At 36.5% G+C, this 17954-nt stretch overlaps 1 protein-coding gene across 3 annotated transcripts in view; it reads left to right on the forward strand.

The window, feature by feature from the left end:
- The window catches only part of LOC106082944 (protein ECT2), a 105229-nt gene that overhangs the window by 73841 nt on the left and 13434 nt on the right, over window positions 1-17954 (forward strand). For 2 of the 3 annotated variants that reach the window (XM_013245709.2, XM_013245710.2), the window contains exons 3-6: window positions 252-387; window positions 498-604; window positions 7148-7397; window positions 7505-9172. In XM_013245709.2, coding sequence (XP_013101163.1) covers window positions 252-387; window positions 498-604; window positions 7148-7397; window positions 7505-9172 — 2161 coding nt within the window. The remainder of the gene's footprint in view (window positions 1-251; window positions 388-497; window positions 605-7147; window positions 7398-7504; window positions 9173-17954) is intronic. The other variant, XM_013245711.2, reaches the window with a different exon arrangement.

The raw sequence follows: 17954 nt of genomic DNA on the forward strand, positions 1-17954 counted from the left end.
TTTGCGCTAATTAAATTTATTTTTTTAATTTATTTTAAAACATATTACAAAAAATAAACTATTGCATAAAACTGCATTATTTGTTTACTTTAAATTTTCTTCAATTACCCAAAATAAGTGAATTTATTATCAATTTTGCTAATGATGAATACTTTTTTTGACCGCTGTACATTTTTTCTTGAATGAAATTCCCATTTACCTAAATATTTACCAAACTTTTGATTTTTTGGTTTTTCTGATTTTCGTTTTAGCATATTGGGTCCTCCAGCTTTGCAACAGGCAGCCGAAATGAAAGATGGTCTGACACACAATGCCCGTCCCATTTACAACTATTCCATGCGTGGTGTTGTAACGTGTTTCACGGGCATACGCAAAAAAGATGAATTGGTGAGTTTTGTAAATGTCAAAAAAAAATCTCTTTAAATAAGGAAAAATAATCAATCTTTGCCTATTAACTAATATATTTTTCATTTGTTTCTTTTTTTTTTACGAAACAGACAAAATTGGTGAATTTAATACATTCAATGGGCGGATGCATACGCAAGGATATGAATTCCAAAATCACTCATTTAATCAGTTCTCACAGTGGTGGAGAAAAATATCAGTAAGTATTTGAATGAGTTGTTGTTATTTTACTACCGGTGATTATTACATGTTGGACTAATTTGAATTTGTCCCTAATCTAAGAATCTCGTTTTATCTAAGCCAAGTTTTAACTGTGAATTATTATGAATTTTTATACTCTCATACGATAATATATACAACTTGTCTGCAATAGTAAGTCTTAAACTAGACGAAAAGAAGAAAGTCTATGCATATTTTGTAGACTTTTCCGCTGCTTTTGACAATGTGTCCAGACAAGCCCTAATTTATAAATTATTTGAACTGGGTGTCTCCTATAAATTTGCTAAGCTTGTAGAGAACTTATACGCTAATACACAGTACGCTGTATGGACGGGGGAGGAAATGTCCGCATATTTTCAAACTAAGGCTGGCGTAAAACAGGGATGTTTGCTCTCACCCTTATTATTTGCTTTATACATCAATGATTTGCATGATAGCCTGGAGGGAGGACTGCAGTGTAATGGTATTAATCTGAGGATTTTACTATACGCAGATGATATTGTGATTATCTCTGATGATATAGAAACAATGCAAAGCATGATTTACAACTTAGAAATCTATTGCAAAAAATGGAACCTTTCAGTCAATATGGCAAAATCGCAGATGCTAATTTTTAGAAGAGGTGGAAGATTAAGCTCTCTCGAAAAGTGGTGGTATAAAGGGGAAGAAATTAAAATGACCTCTGAATTTAGTTATTTGGGAGTAATTTTTACTCCAAAGCTGAGTTTTCAAAAACATGTAGAAAAGAGAAATTTGCAAGCAAAGAATGCTCTTAATACGACCTGGAATCACATAATGAAGGAGAACCGAATCAGTCTACGTATGAAATGGAAGGTGTACTTAGCCGTTTGTAGAGCAATACAGAGCTATGCATCTCAAATATGGGGCTTTAGACATTTTGATGAAGTAGACAAACTTCAACGCTTTTTTATGAAAAAAATTTTACGGCTGCCGAAAAATACGCCAAATTATGTACTGATGTTGGAAACTGCTGCTGAAGAAAGTCATATATATACGATGGGATTACATTTGAAATATATAAATAACGTTTTACTACATTACCATGATAATCGGTTGCCAAAGATGCTAACGAGAGCATTAATAGAAAGGAATTCGTTTTGGGTGAAAGATTTGAGAAATATAGCAAGAGATCTAAACATCAATTGGCCTGAATTGTCGAATATTTTCGTCCAATGGAAAACTTTCAGCATTGAACTGCTAACGGCTTTAAAATTGAGAAACATCTATGGTAATATTCGAAATAAAAACTCAACAGAACGGTTTTACAAACATCTGGACTATAATAAGGGGCTTTCATATATAACAGATGAGAATCCGTTAGATAACATCATATGGATTCTAAAGGCGCGAGGTGGAATGCTTAACTTAAACGGCAATTTATATGGTGTGGAAGATAACCATAAATTATGTAACCTTTGCAATATGCGGGCTATCGAAAATATCCAACATTTCGTAGGTGTATGCCCAGTGCTAAAAGAATTTCGAATTTTGTACTTTGGCAAAATAGTACTAGCTGATCATGAAATGATCAATATATTGAATGGACAACGACAGGATGATTGGAGCAATTTGATTAAATACATAAAATGTGCAATGAATTATAGGCACTATTTGATACAAGAATTAAACTAAACACAAATGTGACAGACGTTTAATGCAAAAAAAACATTGTCTAAGTTTAACTATCTTTATTAAAGTTAATCAAAAAAAAAAAAAATACAAGCAATGAATATTATACTTATATAGTTGAATTTTGTTTAATAAAGATCTAATCTAATCTAATCTACTCTCCACCATAGGATGGGGGTATACTAATTTCGTCATTCTGTTTGTAACATCTCGGAGGCCCCAAAAAGTATATATGTTCTTGATCGTCATGTCATTTTAAGTCGATCTAGCCATGTCCGTCCGTCCGTCTGTCTGTCTGTCGAAAGCATGCTAACTTTCGAAGGAGTAAAACTCGCCGTTTGCAATGTTGCACAAATACTTTTTATTAGCGTAGGTCGGTTGGGATTGTAAATGGGCCAAATCGGTCCATGTTTTTATATAGCTGCCATATAAACCGATCTTGGGTCTTGACTTCTTGAGCCTCTAGAGGGCGCAATTCTTGTCCGATTTAACTGAAATTTTGCATGAGGTGTTTTGTTATGACTTTAAATAACTGTGCTAAGTATGGCGCAAATCGGTACATAACCTAATATAGCTGTCATATAAACCGATTTTGGATCTTGACTTCTTGAGCCAATAGTGCGAGAAATTCTCATACGATTTGGCTGAAATTTTGCATGAGGTATTTTGTTATTCTAAGTATGGTGCAAATCGGTACATAACCTGATATAGCTGTCATATAAACCGATCTGGGATTTTGACTTCTTGAGCCTCTAAAGGGCGCAATTCTCATTCGATTTGGCAGAAATTTTTGTACAACGACTTCTCTCATGATCTTCAACATACGTGTCTAATATGGTCAGAATCGATCTCTAGCTTGATACATCTCCCATATAAACCGATCTCCTGATTTTGCTTTTTGAGCCTCTAGAGGGCGCCATTCTAGTCCGATTTAAATGAAATTTTGCACATAGTGTTTTGATATCAATTTCAACAACTGTGCGAAGTATGGTTCAAATCGGTTCATAACCTGATTTAGCTGCCATATAAACCGATCTGGGATCTTGACTTCTTGAGCCTCTAGAGGGCGCAATTCTCATCCGATTTGGCAGAAATTTTGTACAACGACTTCTCTCATGATCTTCAACATACGTGTCTAATATGGTCTGAATCGATCAATAGCTTGATGCAGCTCCCACATAAACCTAACTCCCGATTTTGGTTCTTGAGCCCCTACAAGGCGCAATTCTTATCCGAATGGACTGAAATATTACACAATGACTTCTATAATGTTCAGCATTAAATTATGGTCCGAATCGGACTATGACTTGATATAGCTCCAAAAGCAATACAGTTCTTATTCAATATTCTTTGTTTGCCTAAAAAGAGATACCGCGCATAGAACCCGATAAATGCGATCCATGGTGGAGGGTATATAAGATTCGGCCCGGCCGAACTTTGCACGCTCTTACTTGTTATTATCTAAGAATATACTTTGATAATGCTGATTTCGATCGTGAAAAAAATGTTACACTAATGTTGCACTTGTACAGGACGACATTTTGCAAATGTCGCCCCAACCCTCTCATAGTGTTAAACTCTTTGCATATTCAATCGAAAATTGTTTACATGTCCATACGATTCTTGTTTGAACCGTTGAGTGGAGCGGACGTATTGTTGTTTCACTCCGCAAGAATTTCCCTATAACTCGTAATAGGTCATTATTTTTGGAAGAAAAATGTAAATCCCTCAAGGATAGCTGCGATAGAGGTATCCATTAGGCGGATGATGATCTTCGTCTGCTTCCAGTGCAGCGTCAGTTCTAGAGCCCAGGAGTAGCCTTAGAATGGACTCCAAAGACCCAACAGCTGCGGTGGTGGCATAAAGCCGTAGCATGTTGTCTGCTACTGAAACCTCGACTGGTGGAGCGGCTGCTGCAGGCTCCACTAGCCGACAGACGACTGGTCAGCAGGGGCTTTTGACGAAGACACCTGGTTCGAGTGTAAAGGACAAGGCCGAACCTATTCCTTCTTCGCATCGAAGGCCATCGGCCTTCCCCAGCAAACCAACACGCTCTTTAAAAGGTTGGAATAATAGAAGACGCATCGCTCTCAGGTTTATTAAGAGGTTTGTTGCGAATGATCCCAAGACTCTCACAGATAGGGAGAGAAATTCCCTTAATTAGTCTTGGGAATCCGCTGCACAGGCTACCCCAAAGACTGCACGTCTAGATTTAGAAACTGCATCGCAGTTAGCAAAAAGGCTGCGTTTACCTGGAGGGCATCCCATGCCTAAAAGAACTTGACGAACAACAGTAACTGCACCGCAGTTAGCCAAAAGGCTGCGTTCACCTGGAGGGCACCCCATGCGTAAAAGAACTAGAGTGAAAAACAGTAAAACGGGTTCAAGAGCCCTCGCTAATGTCGCTAGGGACAGTTTGGTGATGGCAGTTATCGACAAGGGAGAAGAACAGGGCTGCATACCTAGGAATAATTGGAATGGGATAGTCAATGGACTGTCATCCGTATACTCCGATGTTCTTGCGGGGTCTCCTCCAGTTTGTGACGATGCAGGCTGGTATCGAAGCCAATACAAACTAATTGCCTTCGGCGATCAACGCTCAATTGAAACGTATCGTTGGGCGCTAAAAAAGATTGGTGAGATCTGGCCAGGTGCAGCACTTGGTTTAGTCAAGAAGTAAGATATTCCTACTCGACCAATGGCGCATGCTTGGATACCAAGGATTCCCTCAGATCCTGAAGCGATACTTGGAAGACTAAGGGAATGTAATCCCAATCTTTCAACCACTGACTGGAAGATTGGTAGGTTTGATGAGGCTGATGGTGACCGGAGACATGCAGTATTCGTACTAAACTCCGGATGTCTCGCAGACCTCAACAAGTCTGAAGGGGTTGTATCCTACGGATTCAAGAAGTTGAAAGTTGAAGGTCTATAGAAGAGGTGGGGTTGGGGAATCAGGAGACGACTCAGCAGTTGTTGCTGAACACTTGCCTAAGGAACTATCGACCACATCGCTAAAGTCTGGCGGATTGCAGGAGACTGGAAATCCCCCTGCCACAATCGAGACAGGAGGGGATGGCCCTGTGTGGATGCATCACAAAGTTGAACTGGGCTCAAAGTTCGCGCCAGCGGGGAAGTACGGAACTTTGGGCTATAATTGAAAATTTTTCGTCATTTGTAAACTGATTCTCACGAATTATAGGTCTCGACATTATTGGTGAATTTTATAGAAATCGGTTCAGATTTGGATATAGCTCCCATATATATGTTTGCCCGATTTGGACTAAAATTGCAATTCAATTGTCATTTGTAAACCGATTCTCACGAAATTTAGCACTAGTGATTCTCTTATAGGTCTCGACATTATCGGTGAATTCTATAGAAATCGGTTCAGATTTAGATATAGATCCCATATATATGTTCGTCCGATTTGGACTAAAATATAGGCGTCATTTATAAACCGATTCTCACGAAATTTTGCACTACCGATTCTCTTATAGGTCTCTACATTATTGATGAATTTTATAGAAATCGGTTCAGATTTACATATAGCTCTCATATATATTTTCGTCCGATTTTGACTAAAATTGCAATTATATCGTCTTTTGAAATCCGAATCTCACGAAATTTTGCACTACTGATTCTCCTATAGGTCTCGACATTATTGGTGAATTTTATAAAAATCGGTTAAGGTTTAAATATATCTCCCATATATATGTTCGTCCGATTTGGACTAAAATTGCAATTTATTCGTCTTTTGTAAACCGAATCTCAGGAAATTTCACACTAATGATCCTCTTATAGGTCTCAACATTAATGGTGAATTTTATAGAAATAGGTTAAGATATAGATATAGCTCCCATATATATATTCGTCCGATTTGGACTAAAATTGCAATTTAATCGTCATTTGTAAACCGAATCTCACGAAATGTTGCACTAATGATTATCTTATAGGTCTCGACATTACTAGTGAATTTTATGGGAATCGGTTCAGATTTACATATAGCTCCTATACTATATATGTTCGTTCGATCTGGACTAAAATTGCAATTTAATCGTCATTTGTAAAACTATTCTCACGAAATTATGCACTAATGATTATCTTATAGGTCTCGACATTGTTGGTGAATTTTATAGAAATCGGTTCAGATTTAGATATTGCTCCCATATATATGTTCGTCCGATTTGGACTAAAATTGCAAGTACATCGTCATTTGTAAACCGATTTTCACGAAGTTTTGCACTAATGATTCTCTTATAGATCTCGACATTGTTGGTGAAATTTATGGAAATCGGTTAAGATTAAGATATATCTCCCATATATATGTTCGTCCGATTTGGACTAATATTGCAACTATATCGTCATTTGTAAAACGATTCTCACGAAATTTTGCACTAGTGATTCTCTTATAGGTCTCGACGTTATTGGTGAATTTAATAGACATCGGTTCAGATTTAGATATAGCTACCATATATATGTTTGTCCGATTTGGACTAAAATTGCAATTTAATCGTCATTTGTAAACCGATTCTCTCGAAATTTTGGACTAATGATTCTCTTATAGGTCTCTACCTTGTTGGTGAATTTTATAGAAATCGGTTCAGATTTGGATATAGCTCCCATATATATGTTCGTTCGATCTGGACTTAAATTGCAATTTAATCGTCATTTGTAAACCGATTCTCACGACATTTTGCACTAATGATTCTCTTATATGTCTCGACATTGTTGGTGAATTTTATAGAAATCCGTTAAAATTTAGATACAGCTCCCATATATTTGTTCGTCCGATTTAGACTAAAATTGCAATTATATCATCATTTGTTAACTGATTCGAAACTTTGCATGATTACTTGTTTTTCTCTTCAAGATATGCCAAAACGTTTCGATTAACAGTGGTGCGACCAAATTGGGTTTATGCTGCATGGGAAAGAAGAAATGAGACAGATTTTAAAGCCACCACCGATGAATTCTCCAAAGATCACAAACTGAAAGCCTTCGAAGGACAGAAGATTTGCTTTTTTGGTTTCCCTGCCGATGAACATCAACACATGGTTGATATACTAAAAAGTAATGGAGGTGTACCCGCCGAATTGGATGATCCTGAGTGTTCACATGTGGTAAGTTTGATATTTAGGAATTAAAAAAATAGACAATTAACAACTACTACTGCACCTTTTGTTCTTTAAATAATAATGTACACTTATTTATATACTTATTTATACAGGTTATGCCTAATACGGGTGGTTACTTTTCTGAAACTCTTAATAACAATAACAATAATAATTGCAATACTAACAGTAATTCACAAATTCAAACCAATCCCAATCCTGAAGAATCCAATCCTAAACCAGATGATGATAATGGAATGGAAGTTGATGATGAGGTTGAATCAGCCATTGAAGCGGCCAAAGGTATTGAAGCAATCAAACCGAATTTAAACGAAAATCTGATTACTGAGGGCAAACAGTTGCAAAACATCGAAAATGAGGAAGACAACGATGACGACGAAGATAATGATGATGACGAAGAAGGTCATTTTGATGTACGTCTGGTAGTTGACTATGAGCGAAATTTGAAACAGGATGAAGATGATTTGGTCAACGATTTGATACCCTTTGTCGATGACCTCGAAGAGGAGAGAGTTGTGTTGAAACCTGCCGATGGCAATTCTCATGCCAGCACCCCCAAATCCTCCAAGGCTATACATGCTTTGTTGCCCTCCAAGCAACTGGAATATAAAATCAACAATTTGGTCAATGTTACTTCGAATGAGTTTCAAAATAACTCAGCAAATTTATCACCAATTTGTAAGAAAGACCATCAAGATTTAACAGGCCCTGCAAAGTCAACACCTCAAGATGACTCTTGTTTTCCCATGGACCTGGATATGGATGATTTGGAGGCCGATCCAGATGCCGACTTGGATGAGGCCCAACGAGAGTTGAAACGCAAACGTGAAAGTCTTGATAGCATTTCCCTAATGTCCGTAGAATCGTTTGCCCTGCCAACTAGTACAAAGAAGCCTAAACTATTGCGCACTGGATCGATATCTCGCACCATAAAACGTTCCATGAGCTTCGTGGCCGTACGCACTCCCATAGCCAAGATGTTGAGACCGCGACGCAGTTCGGTGGCTTTGGATACTGCTCCCACAGATATAACAGACAATGACAATGATGATGACCACAATGAGAATGCCAATGATTCATTTTGCTCCATAGCTTCGGTGGAGAGTACCTTTAATGAGTCCATACGTAAACCTGTCAAGGAGAAATTGCGTAGCCTACGCAATCGTATAACGCGCAGCAGTAGCCGACGCGAGAAATATGTTGTCAGCAACAATGGTCAGAAAACTGCTGACAATAAAGGAGAGGATTCGGCGGCTGATGCTCAAAATGATAAGGAGGATTTTAAAACTCCCAAAGCCCCTTCCAAATATAACTATGCCTGTTTGTCGGCTCCTAGGCCCAACACTAGATCCCTCAGCCAATCAATGTCTGCTTCAGCAGTATCATCAACTTCCAAAATTTCCCATAAATCCCTTAACCTCTCAAGCATCGATGGTCCGTTTGTTAACTCCAATAATTCCTTTTTCCAAAAAATGAATACCTCTACTAATCTACCGGCTGATTGTAAAAATGTGGGTTTACTTGGTACTAACGCTTTACGTCTTACATCCGCTTCCGCTTCCTGTTCTATTACTAACCCAATTATACCGCCCAGTAACCAATCGCTTGAAATAAATTCAAACGATCACCATATCGCCCATCATCATCATGAGCATCATCGTGTTGTACAAAAACAATCGCAATCATATGCAAATCATAACAAAGCAGCAAATGTGGACTCAAGTTGTGCACCACCTACAGTTGCACCGGCTGCCATACATTCGGTACTTAAATGTTATTTTTTTTTCCTTTTACACATCATTACTATATGGCAACAAAGAAGACTTTTATAAACAAACATGGAAAACATTTGTTTTTAGAGAGCGATATTTTTTTTTCAAGTATTATTGCCCATTAAAAAGTTTATGGGATAGGACAAAAATCCTTCTTGTTTATGACTTTTTTTTAAATTGTATTAATCACCATTTAAGACTTTGAGAGATCAGATCTTTATCATTTATCTTTGTAATCTGTTGTTTAGGTAACAGTTCCTTCATTTTAGTTTTGATTTTATATATAAAAACTTTAAGCCGATAAAAAGGCTTTAAAATCAATGTATAGTAGTAAAATGATTCAGAAGTTAAAGTCGAAATCATTCTGATTGCTTTTTGGGCCCATTAAAGCTTTATACCCAATTCGAATGAAATTTGATATTACGACCCCTCAAAAAACACAATGAGTGATCAAACCTTAGTGGTCTGTGGTCAGCTAACCCTCTCGATATGGCCCGTTGTAGTTCTTTACAGTATACCGCATAGAACAAATTATCATCTTGTTTGGAACCATCCATATAAAAGTAAGAGTCATGCGTATTATATTTCCAATCGGTTCTATCAGCCAAATCAGATAGTATTTGCGCCCTCTAGAAGCTCAAGAAGTCAAGATCCCAGATCGGTTTATATGGCAGCTATATCAGGTTATAGACCGATTCAGTCCCTATTTGAAACAGTTGTTGGAAGTCATAACAAAACACATCATGTAAAATTTCAGCCAAATCGGAAAAGAAGCGCCCTCTAGTGGAAAAAGAAGTCAAGATCCAAGATCGGTTTATATAGCAGCGATATCGGGTTATGGACCGATTTGAACCATACTTCTAAGATCGGTTATATAGCAGCGATATCAGGTTATGGACCGATTTGAGCCATACTAAGCACAGATGTTGGAAGTCATAACGAAACACGTCATGCTAAATTTCAAGAAAATCGGATAAGAATTGCGCCCTCTAGTGACTCAAGAAGGCAGCTTTATCAGATTATGGACCGATTTGAACTATAATTTTCACAGTTATTGGAAGTCATAACAAAAAACGTTATGCAAAATTTCAGCCAAATCGGATGAGAATTGCGCCCTCTAGTGACTCAAAAAGTCAAGATCCCAGATCGGTTTATATGACAGCTATATCAAAACATGGACCGATATGGCCCATTTACAATCCCAACCAATCTACACTAATAAGAAGTATTGGTGCAAAATTTCAAGCGGCTAGCTTTACTCGTTCGAGAGTTAGCGTGCTTTCGACAGACGGAAGACTTGACTCGATCCACTTAAAATATGACGATCAGTAATATACATACTTTATGGAGTCTTAGACGAATATTTCGAAGAGTTACAAACGGAATAAGGAAATTAGTATATCCCCATCCTATGGAGGAGGGTACAAAAAATAAAAAAAAAAATCTTTTAGTGGGATAACAATCTGATGATGCTCCTGGTAAGGCCGTAATCGCAATAATTGTAGCCTGCCCAATACATTTTGCACCACAACGGTGCGAAGATTCTATGAAAGGCTTTTGTTGCTTTTCCATCCGAAATAGAACAAAAAACAAAAACACTTTGTCCTAAATCCAATAACAAAATGAAATAATTTTGTCACCAGATGAAAAAAGCTCAAGAACAAAGGAATTTTTCATTAAATCTTAATAGATTTTTTACCCACCACCGTAGGATAGGGGGTATATTCATTTAGTCATTCCGTTTGCAACACATCGAAATATCAATTTCCGACCCTACAAAGTATATATATTTCGGATCGTCGTAAAATTCTAAGACGATTTAACGATATCCATCTGTCCGTCCGTCTGTTGTAATCACTCTACAACCTTCCAAAATTTAAATATTGAGCTGCAAATTGGCACAGATACGTCTTTTTGATGCACGCTGGTTAAGTTCTTGAACGGGCCAAATCGGACCATATTTGGATAAAGCTGCTTATATAGACTGATCTGCCGATAAAGGTTCTAATGCCCATAGATGTTTTATTTTTTATCCGATTTCGCTGAAATTTGATACAGTGTGTTGTTTAAAGCTTCCCGACATCTGATTCAAACATGATTCAGATCGGACTATATTTAGATATAGCTGCCATATATAACGATCTACTGATAAAGGGTATAATGCCCATAAATGCTTTACTTTTTATCCGATTTTGCTGAAATTTGAAACAGTATGTAGTTTAAAGCTTCCCGACATCTGATCTAAAAATGGGTCAGATCGGACTATATTTATATATAGCTGCCATATATACCGATCTGCCGATAAAGGGTCTGAAGCCCATAAAACTGAAAATTTCAAAAGGTGAGTAATTTAAGGCCTCCCAACATAGGACCCAAATATGGTTCAGATCGGATTATATTTTGATATAGCTGCCATATAGACCGATCTCCCGATAAAGGGTCTGAAGCCCATAAAAGCTCTATTTATTACCCGATTTCGCTGAAATTTGGAAAAGTGGGTTATTTTAAGCCTACCGACATCTGATTTAAATATGGTTCAGATCGGACTATATTTAGAAATAGCTGCCATATAGACCCATCTTCAGATAAAGGGTCTGAAGAAATTTAAAACAGTGGGTTATTTTAAGCCTACCGACAGCTGACCTAAATATGGTTCAGATCGGCCTATATTTAGATATAGCTGTCGTATAGACCGATCTGCCGATAAAGGGTCTGAAGCCCATAAAAGCTTTATTTATTACCCGATTTCGCTAAAATTTTAAAAAGTGAGTTTTTCTGAGCTTCACGATATCCGACCTTAATATGGTTCAGACCGGTTTATAATTATGTATATCTGCCAAAAAGTCCAATATTTTGTTCTACAAAATTGTATAGTGACACATATATTAGACCACTCAATGTCCGTGCTGAATTTGGGTGCATAAGTTATCCAATTTCCACTGGATTGTGACGAAAGGAGATTTACATATATACCCGAGGCGGTGGGTATCCAAAGTTCGGCCCGGCCGAACTTAATGTTTTATTTTTTTAATTCATACATATAGGCACTAAAACTTTCAAAATGTTCTTCCTTTTGGATAAGGCTAAAGCTATTAAAATTGGCATACAGTTACATCTTGATATTGGATGTACCATCGTGGGCAGCGAAGCGACCGGACATATGCTAGTATATTCATAATTTAGAGAATTTATATTGACGTGCAATTTTTTTAAATACTTTTGACAAGCCAATTTTCCCCCAAAACATGACGGGAAAAATTAGTTACAAGAATTTTTCCCGTCATGTTTTAGTCGTCTACTTTCATTACGATACCTCTTTCCAAACTCGAGCTAGAATTTTTCTAAGGCAGCTCTTGGGTATTTTTCGTCGTTAATGCGAACCTGAGCACACGGAGCAGCAGCAAGAGCCATTGCCATTGTATACCATTCGAAGCAATTAATACAACTTCCAAAAGATATTTGCACTGTGTTGGCAATCAGTGTAGTATTCAGCTCCGACTTTTTGACCAAATATCGAGCCGATGTGTCTGTTCCTGCACCTAATGCAAATTTCTCACCTATCAATGAGTGCATTCCCATTCAAGTTTAAGCTCAATGATAAGGGGCCTCCTTTTTATAGCCAAGTCCGAACGGCGTACCGCAGTGCGACACCGCTTTAGAGAGAAGTTTTACATAGCATATAACCTCACAAATGCTGCCAGCATTAGGAGGGGAAAGCCACCGCTGACAATTTTTTCTGATGGTCTCCTGCACCCAATAGTTACCACAATAAAAAAAAAATTATGGTATGTTTACCAATTTCACAGTAATAATAATTTTGGCAATTTTCGATTTTGAAAAAAATGTGTGGTGGACCCCTCCCCCCAAAATAAAATCCTGGCTACGTCCCTGGCTACCATATGTATGTATCGCCCGATTTGCACTTAAATGGCCGTAGTAACTACAATTAGCAACCGATCTGCCCAAGATTTGGCACGGATTGTTTTGTTACTGATTTTAATTCATTCATTCATTCAGGTTCAGATTTGGAAGTAGCACCCACACATATTTTTTGGAGCCCACGGTAGCGCAGAGGTTAGCCTGTCCGTCTATGAAGCTGAACGCCTGGATTCGAATCCTGGGTTCAGATTTGGATGTAGCACTCATACATATTTTTTGGAGGCCACCGTAGCGCAAAGGTTAGCATGCCCGCTTATGACGCTGAACGCCTGGGATCGAATCCTGGCGAGACCATCAGTAAAAATTTTCAGCGGTGATTTTCCCTGGCAACATTTATGAGATACTATGCCATGTAAAACTTCTCTCCAAAGAGGTGTCGCAAAGCGGCACGCCGTTCGGACTGGGCTAAAAAAGGAGGTCCCTTATAATTGAGCTTAAACTTGAATCGGGCTGCACTCATTGATATGTGAGAAGTTTTTCCCCGTTCCTTAGTGGAATGTTCATGGGCAAAATTTGTTTATTTGTTGTCTTATAGACCGAAAAGCCGCTTAAGGGTCTAAAGCTTATAAAAGCTTTATTTATTACCCTTTTTTTATTTTTTTTATAAATTTATTTAAATAAAATTTAAAAACCTTTACCAGAATGACTTCTTCAAAAAGCGGGAATTCTCGGGATTTCCCGGTTCGAAGTTCCCTTTGCAAAACCATATTCAATATCCACATTAAATATGAGTTAATTCGAACATTGAACCAGCTCTTTTTGTCCGATTTAGATGAAATATGTTATGCAAAGTTCCCATATAAGGAACCACACCATATGTAGATATAGCCCTTTACTTAAACCTATCCAGAGTGGTAAAAAATCGAAAGAAAATTAGTCAAAAATGTTCCTTGTGATAATGGGTTCGGTATTACGAAAAATTGTTCGGTCTTCCAAATCCTCAGTTATGGTCTGATTTTTCAAAAAAAAAAAATTTTACTGGATAGTGCTCAAAAATCCCTACAAATAAGTTCCACAATATCTCCGCTTGAGGTCTACACTATCTCCACTGGTTTCGGAGATATTCGACTTTATTTTTTTTTGGTGCAATTTTGACTGAGATCCGCTTTACAATCTGCAATTTGCGAAGGCATTTGTGGTTCGATTTTCTTTTCTATGCATGATTTGGATTCGTGATAATATTTACAATGACAAGTGTCCACATCTTCAGTCGAAAGTTATACAGTTTGGAAATCAAAAAATGTGAAAAGAGTGTATTTTTTACATTAATGGTCAAAAAAATATTTTCATTGATTAGTCTTTATTGAAAAAAAATTGCTTCAATACCTTCATTTTTTCTTTTTTGTTGGTGAAGAGAACATATTGAAGTTCGTTATGTTCGGCCGGGCCGGGATATCCACCACCTCTGTAAACCACCTTTCGTCATGATACGGTGAAAAGTGCATAATTTATGCCCACATAGCAGCTATGTCGATATATTGTCCGATTTGGACCAAATTCAGAACGAACAGTGAGTGGTCTAAGTGGAACAAGCCATTAGTCAATTTTGTAGAACAAAAAATTTTGGTCTTTTTGGTAGCTATATCCAAATAAAGACCGATCTGAATCATATACGACATAACATAAGTCACTTTGTCAAATTTCAGCACAATTGAATTATAAATGCGCCTTTAAGGGGGCCTTGATTTTAAATCGAGAGATCGGTCTCTATGGCAGCTATATTCAAATCTGGGCCAAATTGCAGAAATATGTCGAAGAGCCTAACACAATTCACTGTCCCAAATTTTGGCGAAATCTGACAATAAATGCGCCTTTTATGGGCCCAAATCCTTTAACCGAGAGATCGGTAGCTATATCCAAATATTGGCCGATCTGAGCCAAATTGCAGAAAGATTTCGAGGGGCCTAACACAACTCACTGTCCCAAATTTCGGCAAAATTGGAAAATAAATGCGCTTTTTATAGGCCTAAGACCTTAAATCGAGAGATCGGTCTATATCCAAACCTGAACCGATCTGGGGCAAATTTCGTAGGGATATCAAAGGGCCGAACACAACTCACTGTCCCAAATTTCAGCAAAATTGGATAATAAATGTGGCTTTTATGGCCCTAAGAGCTTAAATCGTCGGATCGATCTATATGGGTGCTATATCAATATATAGTCCGATAAAGGCCATCTTCGAACTTAACCTGCTTATGGATAAAAAAAAAGAATCTGTGCAAAGTTTCAGCTCAATATCTCTATTTTTATAGACTGTAGCGTGATTTCAACAGACAGACGGGCGGACATAGCTAGATCGTCTTAGATTTTAACGACGATCAAGAATATATATACTTTATAGGGTCGGAAATGGATATTTCGATGTAAACGGAATGACAAAATGAATATGCCCCCATCATTCGGTGGTGGGTATACAAATTGGAAAAGCCCCTCTAGTTCAAAATTTCCAAAGCCCAGATTCCCCAATTGGGCTCATATGGAGTAATGTCCCCTAAACCCATGCAAAACTTTTTTTGCACCTAACAAAATGCCATGCCATGCGATTTGGATACCATCTTTTTCGAAATACCAAGGTGGCCAACTTTAAGGGCCTGCCAAAAGGCGCCCGGACAACCTAGGGCCTTGGAATTTTGCACATTTTTTGATCTCGTTAACACCTGAGCTCTAACCATTTTAAATTTCAAAGGTATAGCTCTACCCATTCTTAGACGGCATATTTTTTAATAATTTTGTTTTTCGATTTTCTCCCACTGTTCGATCCCTTAAGCTCCTTAAAGTTATATCTAATTTTTTTTATCCGTACCCATGGTGGTGCCTATACAAAGTTTGATCTACTCTTTGGTATTAAAGATTAATATTGACGATTTTCCTTTAAACTTATTGTAAATTTCATTGCATTTTAAACATTTTTATTATAATTTAAAATTAAAAAATTTATAAACAAATGTGCGGTTGGTTACTGTTGTTTTTTCGTTTAAAAAAATTCTATCGTTTTGTGTGTGTGTGTTTTTTTGTAATCTTACGCACATAATTAACAATTAAATTAAGTTATATATTTTATTTATGGTTAAAAGGTTATTTTTTGTCAAAGTTTCAGAGGGAAGAAGAAAAAACACAGCACATTAAATTGTAGTAGCAGAGAGTGAAAGAAAAAAAAACAAACGAATTCAGTTGTCTGCATAACCACAAAGAGCTGCTGACCGCTAACCTACATGCAAGCACTTGTGCGGCTTTAAATTTTTATTTATTTATTATTTTTATACAAAAAATGTTTCAAATGCCGTGCAAATTGCAAATTTAATTTACTCGATGGGTTATGATAAAAAGGGATTTTTGTCAATAAAAAAAAAACCTGAATTGCATAATTTTTAAATGCTTTAAAACAAATGTTTTCCAATAAAAAAAAATCCTATTGAGTCTTCTTTGAGATTTGCCTTAGAGAAAGTTTTAAAAAATTGTTTAAATTTCAAAATGAAGATGAAAAGTTTTGTTTTTTTTTTTTTTGAAGTCTAATTCAACAAATGGCTGAATTTTGTTTTTCTTTGTTAACTTATTTATCACTTTGCAATTATAATTTTATGTGCTTGTTGAGTTTTTCTTCTAAAAATCCGTTGATTGAATTTAATTATTCTTTTCCTTTGCTTTTCAACAACTGCATGCCATTATTTTCTAATTGATTTTATATATGTTTCTATATATAATACATATCTACATGTATGCGATTTTTTGTTTTATGCATAACCAAATAAGTTTTTAAATACTTTCCATTTGAATGTTGTTTTTGTTATTTTCGCAATTTTTTTGTTTATTACACTTTTCTTCATTCAGCCATTTCACAACAAATTTCACGTTTCATTTCATTTCGATTGTTTTTTTTTTATTTTGGGTAAAAGTAAACCAAACTTTTTTCATTTTTTGTTGTGTATCGAAACACTTAAAAAAATTTGCCTTAAAAAAATCGAAGCGCTATCATTAACAAAAGCCTCATAAGATGAGCAAAAATATAACAAAATTTAATATCCATTTAAAATGTTTCTCCCACAAGAACAAGAAATGAGAAAGAAAAAAAAAACATAATTTAAACAATTTTCAATTTCTCTATTTTTATGATAAACACAAAAAAAAAAGAAACAGAAAAAATATATATCAACATTGTGTATACATATGTACGTAGATTTAAGAATTTATGAATGAAAAGCATTTAAAGGGGTTGTGAATGCTTAGTATCTGTGTTTGCGTTTTTCTTTTATTTTACCAAGAGCCGTTATAAATGACAAGGCCAGGTGAATGAAATTAAAAAAAAATAAATACACATTCCTTAATTATGTATATCCTACTTCCTACTGTGGTACAGGGTATTATAGATTCGTATATCAGCTTGTAACTCTTAGAAAGATGAATAAACCGATCACCATTAAATATTGTTGATGTTGTTGCAACAGTGTGTTGTATCTTCAACCTTAAATCGTTTGCTAAGTTTCCATTAAATATTCAGCAGATTGATCAGACATACAACTAGGTCAGTAATCGGCTTATGGGGCTTTCTTACAGCTCGAAAAAAGTCGTAAAGCCTATGCACACCATGGGCGGAAATGGAAAATTTGCGGCAAACATTATTCACAATCATACCACCTTTCTAACCATTGTAAATTGGTATTACTTATCAAAAAAAAAAAAAGTAATAAAAAGGCGTTAAGTTCGGCCCGGCCGAACTTTGGATACCCACTACCTCGGGTATATATATAAATCACCTTTCGTCATAACCCGTAAAAAATGTAAAATTTACGCCCCCATAGCAGCATACCGAAAGATGGTCCAATTTGGACCAAATTCG

Source organism: Stomoxys calcitrans, chromosome 1, assembly GCF_963082655.1.
Source record: "Stomoxys calcitrans chromosome 1, idStoCalc2.1, whole genome shotgun sequence".
Classification (NCBI taxonomy): Eukaryota; Metazoa; Arthropoda; class Insecta; order Diptera; family Muscidae; genus Stomoxys; species Stomoxys calcitrans.